General features: G+C 38.6%; 1 protein-coding gene across 2 annotated transcripts in view; it reads right to left on the bottom strand.

Annotated features, from left to right (window-relative positions):
• Positions 1 to 6102: 6102 nt before the first annotated feature.
• The window catches only part of TMEM132B (transmembrane protein 132B), a 260488-nt gene continuing 248360 nt past the window's right edge, over positions 6103 to 18230 (bottom strand). For both annotated transcript variants that reach the window (XM_052797177.1, XM_052797178.1), the window contains 3 exons: positions 10980 to 11253; positions 9380 to 9571; positions 6103 to 8112 (listed from right to left, as the gene is read on the bottom strand). In XM_052797177.1, coding sequence (XP_052653137.1) covers positions 6958 to 8112; positions 9380 to 9571; positions 10980 to 11253 — 1621 coding nt within the window. In that variant the 3' untranslated portion in view covers positions 6103 to 6957. The remainder of the gene's footprint in view (positions 8113 to 9379; positions 9572 to 10979; positions 11254 to 18230) is intronic.

The following is an 18230-nucleotide window of genomic DNA, read 5'->3' as shown; positions in this document are numbered from 1 at the left end:
TAAATATATTGTAAAATGGCATAATTCTTCGTAATGAATGCATAAATTACAAATATAGTATAGCTAGACCTAGCTGAAAATGAATGCTTTGTAATAGTCATAGATCAGAGAGATCAGAATTTTGTTCATATGGCCGATGATTTTTTGTTTTTAAATCCTACTGATTAAAAAAAACCACTCCTATAGATAATACTATGGCATAGGAGAGTGTATTCTGCTCTGCCTACCACAGTTTTAAATTGGAGGATTAAAAATATCCATTGGTCATTTCCACTAAATCTTGAGCTCCTTACTTGGTTTTTATATCATCAGATCCCATTGATTTTTAAATAGACTAACCCAAGATTATCAGAAGGAATGATACAAGTCTTCATCTGCATTATAAATATAAAGGTTTATAAATCCTTATGCCGATATGTATGGTTTTGGAAGCAAGTAACACTATGATGCACTTTAAGGGTCTCAAAACATCATCCGCTTCCCTTTAATTTCTTAAATAAGCTGCCTCTTTCAATAAGACAGCTCAATTTTATTCCCTCAGTAACCAAACTTTTGTGGATGCTGGCCACATGGATCACTGGAATAGGAAAAAAAAAAAAAGTTATGTTATAAGAACTATATTGGGAGGGTGCAGAATTAGTAGCTAGTTTTGCACACTGACTATTTTCACTGAAGAAAATCTCTTAAGCTTCACGAATACTACATAATGCAATGTGTCACCAGTTAACGTAAATTCTAAACACCATCACTCTGGTACCAGCTAGAGGTGCTACTGATTGGAAACAGCAGGGTCCAGTTTTGTGTAATACAAGGACATATCCAACTGCTCGGGCTCCAGACCTGATTGGTAATCATCTGTTTCTGGTCCTGTCTCAGTCCAGCTCCTAACAAGACCAGTGGGAGTTTCAACTGAGACAGCCTTCAGGATTTGGCCTATTTAATTTGTGATAAATATCGCTATGCGGGTCTTTTGCCTGCCAAATCCTAGGGCTCACTTTTTTGAAAGAAAAAAGTTGTATTTGTTGGGCTATTTTTTTCCCAAATGAATGCAGGTAATTATTTTCAGTTACACAGCACACACACATTGGTAGTTAAAATTTACACCTATGGTAGGTGTTTTGAACAGTTGAGTGTATGTGTAAAATATAACCGTAAAGACTATTTTTCTGTAAAAGCTCACAGTCTCATACCTTTAGTTATACTGAATAGAGCACTGCAGTGTGACTAGATCCACTAGCATCTCTTTAGTAAGATGCTGCTAAGGGGAAGGATGCCATCGTAATGGTCAAATAGGGCCCAAATACAACTGCCGGTACAAAAAAAGTGTCATTTACGAAAACTGTTTCTTATTTTACTGTTGAGAATACTAAGTGGTGACCGACCAGAATTTGTGCCCAAAGCACATTAAAGTTTAGGCTCTCTGAGGCACTCCCTAAATCACAGTTTTCAATCCATTCATCCAACTAACTTTATATAAAGCCACATTTCAATACAGTAGAAATGACAATAGCGATCGTTAAATCATTCAGATGATGTTAAATTGCTCCCATTAGTACAAAAGCAGCCCATACCTTTGCAGTGGGTTTGTACAGTCAGATCTCAAATGGGGTCCAGCTGAAACCAGCAAAAGGATGATGGAAGCACCTCCTGGGTGCTGGTGTCCAGCACTATATTGTCTGTGGGACGCCTGATTACCCCGGGAGGTTTCAGGAGAGTCTGTGTTTCTGGTTCTGCCACCATCACCAAGACCTTCAGCAAAACCTAAAAACTGAGGCTCAAGCTCCTGTTTTGGCATTAGCAAGGTACTTTCTTATAGCTCTTGCGATGAGGTCAGTGGTCACTTCATAATTTTGAGACTCTCTGATTCTAATGGGAACAAAAGAAATTCAGAACACTGAATCAAAAACCTGACCTGTGATGATTCACACTGGAGAGCTAAAGGGGCGGGTGAAGTTTGTTCCCTTTTCCTTTAAATCTAAACACACCTCTCTACTGTTCTTTGAAAGACAATGGTCATTTAATATGTTCATCTGTTCTTTACATTTGTTGCTGGGAAAGGATTGCTCACCGCAGGAAGAGAGGGCTGGAGCACCATTTGCAGGCAAGCTTGGGTGAAACCCTTGGACTATATGCTCCAGTAATTTGTGTTGCTCTGAGCAAGGAGACACAAGCAATCCATATGCTGGTGATTCTGCCGATTTCACACTGCAGGAGCACATCACCTTCAACCCAACGAGCAGCTCACCCTGACCAGTATAAATGCAAAATGGTTTAGTCAGTTTAAAAAAAAAATCACATGAACTTTATGTTTATTTCTCCAGCAGAATCTGTTTCTTTCACAGTCTTTCAGTTGCTTCTTTTCTGAAGAGTGAAGTCTTTATTTCAGATATCTGCCTACAGAAAATAAGTATTTTTTTTAAAGGGCACATTTAAAGATGAAAACTGAGGCTTGAATAACTTAATAAGCATACAAATTACACAGATATAAAAGTTCTCTTTCATTGTCTTAACTTACAGTTTATTTTGTACAGAATTCATTATGTTATACATCTAAGACTTATTATATTGTATAAATATCTTGGGTGTGATGTATATACATATTCAGTGTTATAGATTCAGCAATTAATGTATGTATTTCACAATACACTATAGTGTATTTCAATGTAGTGCACACGATTTCTATTTCAGAAAACAGCATATCCGCTATGAAAAATTGGTATTTCATTCATAGGGCACTCTACCTTGAAATACAGGGATTTTTCCATTATATAATGGACTGTTTGTACTGTGTTGTATGGCTGTAAGATTTTCTTGTACATTCCCCAATATGAATTAAGAAACAGCAGCTCAAAACATTAATCTATGTGGTTCTACATCAAGAGGAGAGCAGGGCACTGGTTTCCTAAGTTCTTTCTTAAATGAGAAAGAAGGCGTAGACAGGGCACATGGAGCTAGGCTGTGTGTGACGGCCAAATGAAATAAAAAGTTCTGCACAGATGAGAACTACTAGCTCTTGCTTCTCCGTTCTCTGTATGCCAGTGTTCAGCTGCCATAAATCACTCAGCTCTGATTGTAAGAGTTGAGGGTCTGGTATCAGACCTTTATTTTTAAAGTTCGCAAACTCCCCATGTTCCATTAATCCACTCTGCTTACAGAATTTTTCCTAGGTGTCTCCTGGTAGATGTATTGATAATACATACTGTCTTTCCTTGATAGCAGGCAAAGAAATTCGCTCACAATGTCTTCTCTATACATGCCATAAATAAGATACGCTGTTTGTTCAGTATCAAATTACAGGTGTTGCTTTCCTGGGCACCTACTAAAGCATAATTCTAATTAATCTGTCAGTATAGTTTCCATTTTCTTTTTTAGACATTTCTAGTTTCCTGCATACATACATACATACATACATATTGTGTCTTTTGATCATTTGGTTACCTTTGCTTTGTAATCTCAAAAGCGGAGACTCTTTTCTCAATGTATAAATGCTGTTCATTTAACAGCAAAAAGTGAAATATTATTTATTCCATGAATAAAAGACTTTAAAAGAGTCATTTAAAAAAAAATTAGGTGAATCAGAAAATTGTGGGGGTTTTTTAAATAATTCTAAATTAAATTTACTTACATTTAAAGTATGTCATCATTTTGAAACTAAAATTTGAGGTATTTCATTGAAAAAGGACTGATCAACTCAGAACTGTATTTTGCATCAAATATATTAATCTAAATTATTTTCCTTTCGATGTTATGAGAATTAGCATAAGTGCTTAACCCAGCATAAATCCAGAATAACTCCATTTTATTGGTGTTACCCCAGTTTTACTGCGAATAGAATTCTCTCTTCCCACTTCGTTTTCTGTATTGCCATTTTTCCACGTAAGAATTTTCATGTAACAACATGTGATGTAAAAAAAAAAAAAAAAAAAAAAAGAAAGGTTATATGAATCTGCAGTTGTAGATTTATTTCCCCCATTGCCATATTTTGGGGGGGGGGCTTTTTCTGGACAGCTGTATCCAGTTCTATTGTTTAACTGATCACCAGTAGTGGCCGTACTGCTTTCTAATGCACTGTATTTGTAATTTAACTTTGGGATAGTATGATGCCTATGACTGCAAAAGTCATGACTCTAACGAAGCCCCACGTTCAGCCACTGAGCCACCTAAGAACTTCACTGAAGAACTTCACGACCACACTGACAGATGCTGTACCGAGCCAGGACTTTACCTATGGTAAATAGAACACAGGCCCTAGTTACATGTCACAGTCTACTCCAGAGTGTATTTTAGATACATGCTCAGTCAAACACCAGAATGGAAGTATTTCTGGTCCAACACTAACAGCCCTGGAACCCTGCATTTGTAACTGTCTTCAGCAGCAACATCTGAAAGCACAGGGGTTTGCAAGCCACGTGGCAAGTTAAGTGCTGAAAAGGCCTGAGGTCTCCTTTGGTGGCTTCTAGCAGTGACCACACTGCAGGTAGGACGGTCCTTCCCCCACATGCTAGTATCCAGCCGCTTGTAAGTAAGTACTACAGACAACCAGGGATTAGGCCTTAGGCACAAGTTCAAGGCCACACCAATATGACAGTAGCGAGCCCCCTAACTTAGTGATCCTCAGCCTTTCAAGTCATAGCCCTTGAAGGGAAATTTCCCGAACAAGTAAATAAAGCTGTTGCCTGCCATTACCTATTAATGAGTCGGAAGAGCAGCTAAGCACACCTGTAAGTCCCATGGCACTGACTAGGGATGGAGTTCAGCATCTGCTGGTGTACTTAGCAGAACTGGGGCCATCGTGAAGAAACGGGTCATGGAGTCCAGTCCACTGCTGTGAGATCATAGTTGCACTGGTAAACTGCATTCATGAAAACAGCTGTGCTGTTTGCGCTCTGCAACTGCCATCAGCAAGTTGTTTCCTCAGATTTCAAAACTAAATTTATTTGTGGTTCATTTATACTCTTTTACTATTGTGCAAACAATCCGCTTGCTTTATGGTTGGGCCACATACAAAATAACATGTTGGGAAGAGATGTTAAATTCTAAAAAGAGATTTTTATGTTGTTAGTAATAAGGATCATAGTAGGAATTAATATCTCCTTACGAGGTCTGGATCATTTAAAGAGGAGAGAACATTTGTTAAACAACCCAAGATTTCATTTGACGCACAAGTGCTGCATCCCTTATGAAATAGAAGCATCTCTGTGCTCTATTATTTTCTCTACTTAAAATTAGATTATAACAGATGCCATCCCCTCACTATGCAGTTCAGTGCCAGCAAACATAAGTCTCTCATCACTTATATAAGCCTGGTGTCCTCACTTTCTAGTCTCACCATTAAAATTCTCATATTTTGCAGTAGTTATATTAAACGTTTTCCCCGTTGTGGATTCGGATCCAACTGCAGGATTTCCCACAGCTAGGGTTGTCTGGTCTGTTCTAATATCAGAACTGAATTATAAAATTCAAATCCTATCTTGATCTACCTAAAAGATGGGAACTACAGTATGTAAGGCAGTTGTAACTTGGATCTTGTGTTTATTGCACAGGATCCATCACAAGAACATGTGCTTTATTGTTTTTGTTAAGTATTACGTAGATTCCCTTTTTTTCTAACTGTAATTTTCAACTTATTTCAGTCATCCTTCAGTAAAAAAATACATGTAATGCATATGAAATGGCAGCTTTGAATTTCCAGCACGTTTTCCTTGTTAAAATTGGGAATAGTCACTTCATAATGTGCCCAGCGTGTCTTTTCTTTCCTCCTTCTTTTTCTCTTTAACGGCCTTATGGTCAGAGATGTTTTAGACAAGGTCTGGGGCATTAGCCATTAAGCATGGACGACTTTGTCCTGCTAAACTCTACCATCAGTGTATTAATTAGTACAGAGTAACAGTGACTCCAAGCTTTTGCTTATTTGCTAGGAAATTTCCTTCCTATTCTATGCATTTCAATACCACATTTGACTTTCTCATTCTGATAACAATGATGTGTCTTGTCAACCAAGCTGCTGTTTCAGCAAAGCATTTTCCCTTGAAGTAATGCGTTGTTTTGTTGCAGGTTACTTTTTCTTATTAGCAATGACAAAAGTAAACCCAGGGCTACTCCTTGATTTTTATTTTCCAGGGTTTATTATTGTATTTACAGTTCCCTGTAAGAAGATACAACCCTTTCCCAGTAAGAGTCCTAATACCTTCCTATGTTTTCAAATACTAATGACCCACCTACCCATATGGAAAGGAGAAAGATAATCAGTGATGAAGGAGGTATCTCTAGGGGCTGATGCAGATGAATAGAAAACCTAAATCATTATAAATATTACTGTACTACACTTTGGTACAACCAAAAAAAAAAAAAAACAAACCCCTTAAAGAAAATATTTAATGGTCCCTAAGTCAAATAAAATTCATAAACAATAGGAGAAGAAATTAACCACATGGGGTTTTTTATATCTGTAAAAAATAATAAGACTACTTGGCTGCATTGCACATAGGCAATAAAATTAGATTCATTCAGATCCCTTTTAATGTAAGCCTCATTTCAGGCTGTAAGCAAGAAATGTCCACTGTGCTTTATACAAAGGATGACGACTAGAAAAATCAATGCAGACAAATATCCCTTTGTTTTCTGATTTACCATTTATCATGAGATGACAAACAAATGAAGTCTCCTCTGAGTCTGAGCGTAGTTGTATTAGCATTTTGCTAGTACCAGGCAGTATACAAAAACAGCCATCATGTGTGACACCTCCAACACCTACAGGTAGCTGTTTTAGGGGCACATCCTGGTTTGTGGTGAAACAGGTTTAACTCAGCCAGCCTCTTGTACCTGCTCAGTGATATCAGGTTATCATCTCAGTAACTCCAAGGTTGGACTGTCTTGTTCCTATTGCTGACTGGACTGACTGCTCCACCATCCATAAACAGAAGGCATAAAGGTGATTACAAACATAAGAAAGTAGTTTTACATATTGTCTTGCAGTCTTTCCATATAGTCCCTAAGTTCCTTGGAATCACCAAGATTCATATCTTGGCATACCCATTTAATATTATCATCACTGTCAAATAGAATTGAGTTGGTGTAGGGGCCCCCATCCTCCGGCAGTATTGTTGTGTATGAAGTGAACTTTACTCGCTTCTGCTTTGGCCCAGAAGGATTTATAGGTTCACTTTTAACTTCTTTTTCACAAAGGTACTCAGAAGATCTGAGGATATGATTATGAAGAGTCTTCTGAGAACTCCCATTAAGGAGAAAGTTGCTTTCTTCAAACTGCATTCCTCTGTCAATCATGGTAGTGCACTCCTCTGACGGGAGCGAAATGTCAACTGGGTTTTCCAGCAGTTCAACCTCATTTCCAAGCCAGACCCAATCATGAGAGTGGGGGATGTTGCCTTGCTCACTCACAGCAAACCTTTTATGCCTGTACTTCCAAGCAAATGCCACGCAGTTAATCAAAAAGACCAAGATTGCTAAGCAGAAAACACACAGCAGGGCATACATGCCAATCTCCAAATCTGTTAATCCTCTTGAAGTCAATGTAAGATCACTGGGATTGTTTTCTCCTGGTATTTCTACTTGCGCAGGGAAACCTGTGAAGGCAGTTGGGTTATTTTGGAGCTGGCCATCCTCCAGGGACTCCTGATCAATGGGAGATATGAAAGTTGTGCTTTTGTTTGCATTGTCCTCATGACTGGACGTGTCCTCATGGTTTTTGGACCATTCTTGTGCTGTCCTCTCTTGTTCTGCAGGTTTCTCTATAGAATTGCTTGCATGGCTTTTAAAATCTCTATCCATATCATCAATGTCATTAGTGGTTCCTTTTTGGTCAGAATCTTTTTGACCAAACTTCACTTTAACGCTTCCTTTCCCAACAGCGAGAATGCTCTTCCGCTTAGTCTTCTGACATGGCTCACTGATGACCATTTCAATTTTAATCAGAGGTCCTTGCCCATCCCCTTCCGCCACTATCCCAGGCCATTTGGACTGAAGGTTTTGGTGCGCAGACACTACCATCTCATCCAGTGAAGTGATGGTGATTGAGAAGTCCTTGGAGTCATAGATATCTAATGGCGTCACTGACCCATCACTGAACAAAATCCAAGCACTGACTATGGCTTCCTGGGGGGAGAGAGGATGAGAAAAAAAATGTGTGAAAGGTAAGAGAGCACATATCAGACACTCAGTTTTTTAAGTCTGTTTGACACTGGCAAAATAAATACACAGTTTAACTTCAGTTTATTTTGTTTTTTAAAAAAAGAAAATCAAAACATCTACTCTGCTTCTCATTTTCTTCTTGCAGATTTGTGTTCTCTAGACCACTTAGGCATTTATCTCATCTTCAGGAACTATGAAAGACGTAGTAATCTAAATTTAATAAAAGGTGCTGACAAAAAAAAATTGACAATTTTTTTTTTCAGTCTGAAGTGAGAAGCCTCTTTTGAATGCCAGGGCCCCATGATGAAAATTACCATATTTCCAAAGTCCTGGTTAATTAATTTTATAGAGGACCTATAATGGGGAATTTCTGTAATACTGCAGTTCTAATGCCATATTTAATACAACGTGCAGAGCTCTTATGTGTCAGAATGGTGATCTCATTCAGCCCATTGAAACAAACTTGGTTAAGAACACATCTCAATGCAATATTTTAAATTTTCTGTCATGCTTTCAAATATACAAGATTATGTGAAATATACAAAAGTGATTGTAGTCTTTTCTGGGAACTATAGAAACACTCACAAAACTGCCATTTTTAAGGATGTTTTGACCAAAACAATTTGTCGTCTTACTGCAAATTGCTAGTTACACTTTTTCTAGTGATAGAAGAGTCTCAATTCTATAATAAATAAAATAAAAAAGATATATGTAATTTATTCTGTGGTCTCATCGAAAGCTATTTAATTCCTCAGATTATACAGTTCAAAGTAAGCACGAACTCATCACATTTCAGCAATGCAGATCATGTAAACTTCTGTACATGCAGCCAAAAGTCCTTTTGGCTGAACTGACTTAGTGAGACTATTAAGGCATGGGGTTTCTACCTCTGCTTCCATAGCTAAGCTGTATTTTCCCATAGAAAAATTGTCTTGAGTGGCACATACATGCTTTCTACAGCATTATGCATGCACAGACGTGTCTATCACTTTCCCTGTGCTGCGCAGGTCTCCAAACTAGTTCCGAAGAGTTTAACGGTCACTCTGTATGGGTGTTTGCACCTGTAGGAGTTGGTCAGTAAGATGAACAGCCTTTACTATGTGAAGTTACTGCTTTTCAAAGTCATACGCTGTATGTGCTGTCTAAAATTTACAGCAAGTAGCTTTTCCCTAGCTTCTGACAAAGCACAGTAAACAGATAAATTAATTCTATATACTATTTTGGATCATACCTGTTTCGGAGTATGAAGGATATCATATGCAGAGGTGGTAGAAACGATAGCTCTCTTATTTCCTTTGCTGATTTGTAAAGAGAGGGACAAGCCTGAAACTAGTTGTACTCCTAGATCTGTAATGGTTACACGGTCATCTAGAACTATCACCGTCTTCTCTGCCAAGATGGAATCGGAAAGAGGTGACAGAACCTTGAAAGAGAAAGCAAATGCCTTGCATGAAACAGCAACTAACTGTGTTGTAAAGCAAGATTAGACTCTAATCGGCATAACACTTTGGATTAATCTTGGTTTGCCACACCCATGTGTAAGCTATAATTGATGTTTCCCCCAAGACATTACACTCATTTGCTGCTAAATTACTTTATTTACAAAAATAATTTAATAAAACAACCAATCACTTCAAATTGCAGCTTCATCTCAACAATGGAGCATAGATTAAACTAAACAGATTTGTTTTTCAAAAAAAAAAGTCATTTTTGTGTGGTCTATAGAACCTCCTATGAATGCAGTATAGCACAAGACATAGTGTAAGACACTGATTAATGCTGAAACTTAATAAGGGAATAAATAAGTGTACAAAGCCTGGCTGATAGGAACTTGGCCTGATGCCTTTATAGGGACAGAAGACCTGAATGAAATGAAAGTGAGATTTGCAAAAGGGGACTTTGAAAATCCCATGGGGTGCCTGTCTGCATTTTTCAATGCCAAAATAGTCCTGTCAATTTGCTCTAAGACCTTGTTTCTAACACGCTCAGAAGGAGACAGTTGTCTTTCTACTGATGCCAGAAACAGCTGGTTCAAGCCCAAAATATTTGAGGTGCGATTTGTCTAAACTAACATGAGAAAGCGTAGCTACCTGCTTCGGAGCTAGCTGCCTTCTGCTCTTTTATAGTCACTGGAGTGAAAGAGACATTTTAAGGGCAGAAATCCCTTGACCTCTTTGTGATGTTTGTTTTAGGCTGAAAGGACCTGAGCCCTAAAAGTACCGGTTTCTTTATGTTGACTACAAAGGAAACTTAGTGTGACTGGAACATTATGGATGTTTGCCGTTAATAAGAGCAGCCCCAATGCTTGTATTCCTTTATTTTGATTAAGAAATATGCATGAAGTTAGATAGAGATACAGGTGGTGAACATGAACACCCTGAAAGATTTCTGAAGATTATTTTTGTGTCCATTTTTTGTGTTTCATTTTGCAAACATAAAGGGACTAATTTTTCAAAGACGGTTTAAGCATATAAAGATGCATGTAGATCTTTGGTAAAATTTCCCAACTGTTAGATTCATAAGGTCCTACTTAAATGAAAAGAAACTAGTTGTGTGCATCATGTAACCTGTTTCACTGTTCAGAAAATCTTATTGTGTTGCTAGTCAGATTAACATGGATAAATCCCTTAAGTTTCACCTAAAGGTATTTTATGGAAGTGACGACTAGCAAAAAAATGAAACCCCATTCAAACTTCCTTTTATGTTTAGCATGTAAATTTTTTTCAGCTTGTTTTTTTCGGAGAGCAATTAATTTTCTAAGCTAACTAGCCATTGTGTGTGTGCATCCAGAACTCTCTCTATGGAAGCTGCAGATACATCTTAGGCTATACCTGGACCGTGGTGATGCCATGCTCACGACCAACCAGAACTCGGCCATCTTGAAGCTTAGCAATCTTGGGTTCTTCTACCTTCATGAAATCAGTCACAAGGTCAGTGATGTCAAACTGCCACTCAGAGCCTAGCATATAGGTCAAGTGGCCTCCAAACTCAGAGGATTCAGCTACAAACTGTGTGAGGACTCGCACCATGGCATGCTGATACTGGAGGGTACAACCTTTTCCTTTTTTCTCATCATCCTCTTCATCCTCACTGTCACGGGTAGGCCTGTAAATAGATCCAGGTTTGTTATCTGCATTGCCATGATCTCCCTACAACACTGCAGAGCTTCAGTTGCATGGTATTTTCAATTTGATTAATGTTATCATCATCTGCTGCTGTGTGAGAAATAGGAAACTAGATTTTGGATGTGTAGGTTACTAAATCTGGGCGAGATGCTTGTACAGCTTTTTGGTGCTGTACAATTTAAAAGCTACTGTCATTTCTGTTAGGGAATTCTTTGTTTGAGTGGGACCTCCCAGCAACTTGAAAATACGTCTGCCATTGCTGAGATTTCCGTGGAACCACCGCTTGTTCACCGTGTCTCCAAGCGGCAGTCAAATCTTGCAGAGGGCTAAGGAAAGCAGCGCAAAATGTTTATGAGAGGGCAGTTCTGGAACAAACCCATGTAGCAGCTCAGCAGGCATGGGAGATGTTTTAACATCCTTTTCTCCACCTTTGCCCATAACTTTTGTATCACTTTGCTCATCTCTTCAAAACCATTGTAACATTGTAATTGGGAGTCCCTGCTGAGGTAATGCTGCCCCACCTTATCCCACATCTCTATCTCAAAGGTTTATTAAGCCCTCTGTATTTGAGAAATATAACATGATTTCACCTTAACTCTCATACAGTTCATGCAAGTGTCTGGTATATTTAGTCATGTAATGACCACATGGGGCTTCCAAAAAACCAAATTAGGCACTTAAGTTGCCACTCAGGACATCAGTTACTCAGATTACACCATGCTAGGCTGGTAAGACTACCTCTCACCCCACAGAAACAATTGTAGCATTAAACACGCTTTCTTTCACATTTTCTAACTAGCTGTCCCCCTTGCAAAATACAACCTGTGGCAATATAACAGATTTCCATAAACCTTATATAAGGCATCACAGTGATTTGTACATGATAGCAGTGCTGTCGCACCTCACAGAATTTTGTCTGGTTTAAAACCCAGTTTCCCATCAATTATCTTTTTTTTTTTTTTTTGCTATTGTTTATTCCTTCAGACAAACACATGGATTCTCTTACCTCTTTCAAGTCAGGTATTAAGCACTAGGTGGTCACACTTCTACTCATTATACCCCCATGCTGTGGAATTCATTGCTCAGAAATAATTTGCCTTCCTCCTTTACTTATTTATTGAGCTTGAAGCCAGCTCTATAGCCAGGGTGGGAAATACAGGGTAAGCTTCTTATTTTTCACAGTATTTTGGGAAGTAGTTTTGTGTTTACTGTGTTCCTTTATCTTCTCCCTTGAAATACCAGCTATGAAAAACTATTATAAAACAGAATTGCTTTTGTTATAAATTGTTTTATGACAAAGTTGGCAAACAGCAAGCTGAAAACGTATCTAAGAAAAGCCCTTGTGCTCTTCAAAATGATAGAAAGTCCTTGTGTTACAGAATCTAATACATTGGAAATACATTTTCAATGCATCACTTCTTAGCTGAATATATATATTCGGCCTCAAGTAAATGGTATTTGGTACAGGCTTTTGGGGTTTGTGTGTGTAAAACAACAGTGTCCATCATTAGTAGCTGAATGAAGCATCATTGAATAACCACTAAATTGTTAAGAAAAAACTAGGATCCTAAAATAGGATTTACATTACACAAAGAAATTAGTCTTACAGAATTAGACAAGCTGGGTATTTCAGGGAAACTTTCAATTGTTCTCTCCTTCCCAACACAAGTGTCAATCTGGACTATGAGCTGAAGCCAGCCGGTCAGCAAAACAGCCGCAAGGAAAGTACTAGGAGGGGAATATTCATAGAGCTTACATGGTCCATGCCTATTTAGATTGGTTTTGGCCTTATAATGCTATAAAAGAGTTTATGAACTCCTTAATGTTCCCACTTCCAATTTATTCCTGTATTCTGACCCTCTTCAGCTCATCTAAACCATAACCTAGCTCTGAATAATCTCAGACTTTGGGAAAACCAGGTTCACCTCTGAGATTTTGGGATTTGACATTCTTTTAGTAATACAGACAGTAACTTTAGTACCCATGCAGAATTGGAGAAAAATGCGCAGAAGCTATTCAGGTAAGAAGTACTTATGGGATTTGCGGGAAAAGAGCCACAGAACCAGTGGGAACCAGTTTTCTTATGGGAAGAGAGACACAGAACCAGTGTTCTGTGGCTTGAAGAAAAATGTTCACAGGTTCAACATCGATGCTGACTTAATATGTTTTTTACACAACTCTGGTTTCCGTTTCTGTTACATAACCAGATGTTTTACTCAGATCCAATGTGTTACTGTTATTCATATCTATTTCTGTGCTTATTTATTTCTACTTTCACTGTTTAAAACTTTAGACTACTGGACTGTTCAAGAGGAAATATATTCAAAACAACTTTGAGGGAAAGAATTCTTCAGGCCCAGTCCCATACAGCTCATAAATGTGAGTCGTGGGAAGAATGGCCAGAGATAAGGAGCATTGCATAAGGGCACAGAGGGAGCACTCCTGCCCTTATTACCAGGCTTGAGACTGTATGGGCAGCCAGTACTACCAACTACAAAAAGATGATTCAAGTGCAACTCTTTCCTTATGGTATCTCTAACAAACAAAGGTAAGGGCTCCATTTCATTACAGAAACATTTATAGGTGTTTGTATACTTCTCCTTAGAAATACATGGTTTCTATTGCATGCAAATGTGGAACACCAGAAGAGCATCCCTAAACCATGGAATGGGCAAGGCACTTTCTTACGTCAGTGCCAAGTAAAAAGAGAGGTGTTTGAATTTTCAATACAAGCTTTGCAAGTCTGCTTTACAGGTACCAACTCAAGTTCGTTCTTTTTTTAAACAAATGATAACCATTTCCACTTCAAAGCCACAAATCCATGATTCAGTTAGTAAGTCAGAGCATTTCAGTATTTTGTCTCTATGGGTGCAACAAAATGTTTGAGATCCACTGAACTGCATAGTTCCCTTTAGAGCCTTAAACTTCTTGTTACAGTGTTTTCAGTAGGCTTAAAATCCTTCATTAAGCAGTGAGCTCATTTTCTTTTTAAGACATGTCCTCATGAATATAAGCTATTGCTGCATATTGTGGTTTTTTTCCCCTTGGTCATCTCCATGGTTAGCCCTGGATATCTCTCAGAATCCTTCTTATCCTGTTTCTTGCTGCTTGGCAAACTTGCTTGTAAGATTTTTTGCTTTTCTGGAGTGAACCAAGGTTGCCAGAACTACATTTAATTTACATTTCACACAGAGAAAGCCTTTGCCAGAGAGCTGAGTTAAAACAGCAGCCCTGTTACAAGGGTGCCTGCTAGCACTGATCTAATCAGCGATGTCAACTTTATATTATAGACACTGTCTGTGAGCAGTTTAAGTATGTCTCTCTTAATTTGCACCACTCTCAAACCAGGCATCATGTTCTTGAGCCAGATGCTAATTTCCTGTTAAAAAAACCCTAAAGAAATCAGTTTTGCTGGTTTTGAATTTGAAATACTCATTAAAAAGAGTCATGTATTCAAAAAACATTTGCAACACCCTAATTGAAAAAAAAGATCTATTTTGGATACAAAATACAAGCCACTAGAAGTTGATTTAGTGGAAGCTACAGAACTAAGTTGCACGTAGCTCCACTCACAGTTCAAGAAGAAATGCAATTTTTACAGATCTTGAAAATACAGTCTACTTATTACAAAAATCTCTATGGCCTTATCTCCATAGGACATTAAAGTCAATTAACTAAAGGAGTGAATTTACAGCGTGTCCAAGCTTTATGCAGATGATGTTATTTACAAATGGAATGGTTTGAATCCAGTTTCACTTAATTCACCTTAAACTATGGCTTTATTTCTGAGTGGCGGCACTCACACAGAGGTTTAACTAAAGCCATTTACTTTTTTCCTGCATTTAACTTATGCTAACTTTCCTGCTTTTGCCTCTAGTACTGGACAGGACCAAAGCAGAGCTACCACCTAATTAACCATTAGTTCACCAGACTGCCATTCATAAGCACCATGTCTGGCTTAACTCTGTTTTGAAGGTTTATGCTACTCAGAGGTTTGCAGTCACCGTGACTTAGTAATGGCTTTATCAGCTATTTTTCAGTAAGGCCAGATGCCGGTAAAAGTCCAGTAAAGTATGTGCCTGATACTGAAGCACATGCTGGAGTCATACTGCTTGATGTCTGCCTCCTTGGGAGCCTCATGAAAACACTGTGATATCCCAGTTGCAAATATTTAGTTAAATTAAATTTCTAGGTTGTTCTGTGAGACTTTAGCCATGCAATTCCTATTAATGCAAGCTGAAGCCACTCATCCTGTGTAAATGTATGTGCATAGAGCCAGTGCAGGAACTTAAAGAAGGCGCCAATTATTTTGCAGATACATGAGGAAACAAAATAAATGTTCTTGTTAGACTAGCAGAGTCTGCCTGGACCTCTTCTACACTCTAATATTTGACTTTAATTTAAATATACACCTTTTGTTTGCTGAGATTGTGGATTTTTTTGCAGCCCATTGCAGCAGTAGAGTTTCTGTTAGCCCATGCTAGTTCAAGGACCGCGTACCATGCATTAGTCATGAGTTGATCCATGGAGCTGACTTTCATCTGGAAAGGGAGGCTCTTCATATCTGCAGCAGCACACACCACAGATCAAGTTCTCCTCTGGATTCTCCTTTGGATAATATTAAAGGTTTGCCATATATTTGCAGACTGACCTGGTAAATTGTATTACTGCTCTTACATAGGGGAGTCTATTTTTTTTTCCAGTTTCTGGCATAAAAGCAGCCTGTTTTTCCTTTCTGGTCCTCTAGCAAGTTCCTGCTCTCACAGCAGTTCAGGCCTGGTGAAAACCAACACAGTTCTAACTGAGCTAGGCAAGTGGTGTTTGTAAAATTTTTGTAAAGACCCTGTCTTTTTCATTGTTTTGTGCAAATTATTCAAGAAGTTAGGTAAGCAAACATGTCTGTAATCACAAATATTTTACAATTACAAACATGACAGGGTTTACAGGGAGAAGCAATAAATTTTATTAGGTCAACAAACATCATGGGAAAGAACAGATGTGATTTGGGGCATATAAACATTTTTTCAGGTCTGAAATAGAAGCAGCTATATTCAGATGAAGAACAGCCATGCTGAGGCAGTACTTCCACAAGCATTTCTTTTGTCGACAGCACCAATAAAAACATTTAAAAGATTATTGTAAACTGGGTTATATTTTGCCATCTGGCTCAGCCCCTCAGACAACTGAACCAGCATGGCCACGCTGAGCGTGTGGGAACGAGGCAGTGGGGGAGCCAGAGGAGATGAAGGAATGTTTGGAGGTTGCTGAAGCATCTCTGCACAATCCCTGTAAGAAATGCTCAAAAATTTTACCTTCTGTGTATTGATGAATTACTTTATAGCAATGTTTAGTTCTTGCCAAGAAGACAAGGGAGCGGTGTGAAGATACCAACCCTAGTGGACAGGAGGGGAGTAGAAGATTGTTTTGTCTGTGGTGAGGTGAAGAATGAAGAAGACACATTACAATGCTCCCATGACTAAACCTGAGGACAGTGATATAGTTTCAGTTGATCTGTGGGCCATGTGCGACTGAACCTAAATTTAAGACTGCCTAAGCCTGTTGGCAGGGACTGTGGAAATAATCCATGAGTTAGACGCCCTCTTCTTTTCAAATTAGTTTCCTTTAAGGACAGATATCAAAAATCTCATGCAAATTGCAAATACTGGCTCTTACATGAAAATGAAATTGAAGCAATACAATGCTATGGCTACCACACCTGCTGGGAAATGCTTGGATTTTGGTTTTTTTATAAAAGATTAAAGCACTCTCCTCTCTCTCTTTCAAACCTATCCTCAGGTATCACACAAGACAACCTTCTCACTGTACAGCACTAACACTGTATTATACATCCCGGGCAGGCACTGTGAAGAATTACAGGCTGAAGCATTGTTCAGAATAAGCCAATGTGGCCTTCTGGCTGTATCACTGAATGAGGATTCAGGAAACCATCCTGCAGCTTCTGACTGTAGTCCGAATGGCTTGTGTGCTTCAGGTCACCACATAAAAATTCATCATAAAAACTCCCCCATGTTTAAGATATTGGGAAACATGTAGCTATGAAGGAGATGGAGGCATAAGCAGGTTAAAAATTAAAGAGAAAAATTAAAAAAAAAAAAAACAAAAGGAAAAGCCACTAAATCTCAGGGAAAACCCATCCAAATCTAAAAATAAAGGAAATGTAAAAACCTTAAGTACAAAGGAAATGTCAGAGCGAGCACAACTAATGCTAGTCCTAGACTGCCTATTGATTTAGAATACCCCCCCAAAGTTAAAAAAAAAAAATCCACATGAATGTTCCATAAAACAAGAGATAATTTATTTCTAGTTGAAACCTTTCCCATTCACACAGGCATGGGCTGCTGACACACAATGTCATAAACTACCAGCTGCAATTCTGGGGAATAATACAGTGTCCATACTTTCTCTTCCACCCTTCACGGGAAATGCTTGCTGAAGATGTGCCAGCAGTTCAGATGCAATCTGAGCAGCAGCAAACTCACACCGCTTGCCAGCTTGCCAACAGAGCAGACTCTCAGACCATTATCTTTATTTCAGCTGGCCAAATAAATCAGAACTAGACACCAGGGGGTAAATTTCCAGCACTGTGTGCAATGGGTTTAAAGTCAGAATGTCCACGACCGTTAACCACAGTTGAATGTCTAACTCACTGAGCTTGCTGCTGAAAGTTTACTCCTATAATAAACATCAACAGCCTAATCTTGCAGCCATTTACTCAGCAAAATCCCCACTGGTTTTAGTAGGAGCTGTGCCTAAGGGAGTGTTACAGCACTAGGCACATTACAGGCAGAAGAAGGTAAGTTAAGTAAGTGAAACTTTAAGCAGCCGGCATATGTTCATTCCTCACCTAGCAAATCTCTTCCTGCCACAAATGGCAACTTTGCCTTCATCACTGAAGCAAACACACAAATTTCTCTTGTGCCAGATCCTCACCCCCTC

This window comes from Harpia harpyja, chromosome 9, assembly GCF_026419915.1.
Source record: "Harpia harpyja isolate bHarHar1 chromosome 9, bHarHar1 primary haplotype, whole genome shotgun sequence".
Lineage (NCBI taxonomy): Eukaryota > Metazoa > Chordata > Aves > Accipitriformes > Accipitridae > Harpia > Harpia harpyja.
The sequence above is the reverse complement of the archived record's forward strand: the minus strand, read 5'-3'. Positions and strand labels throughout refer to the sequence as shown.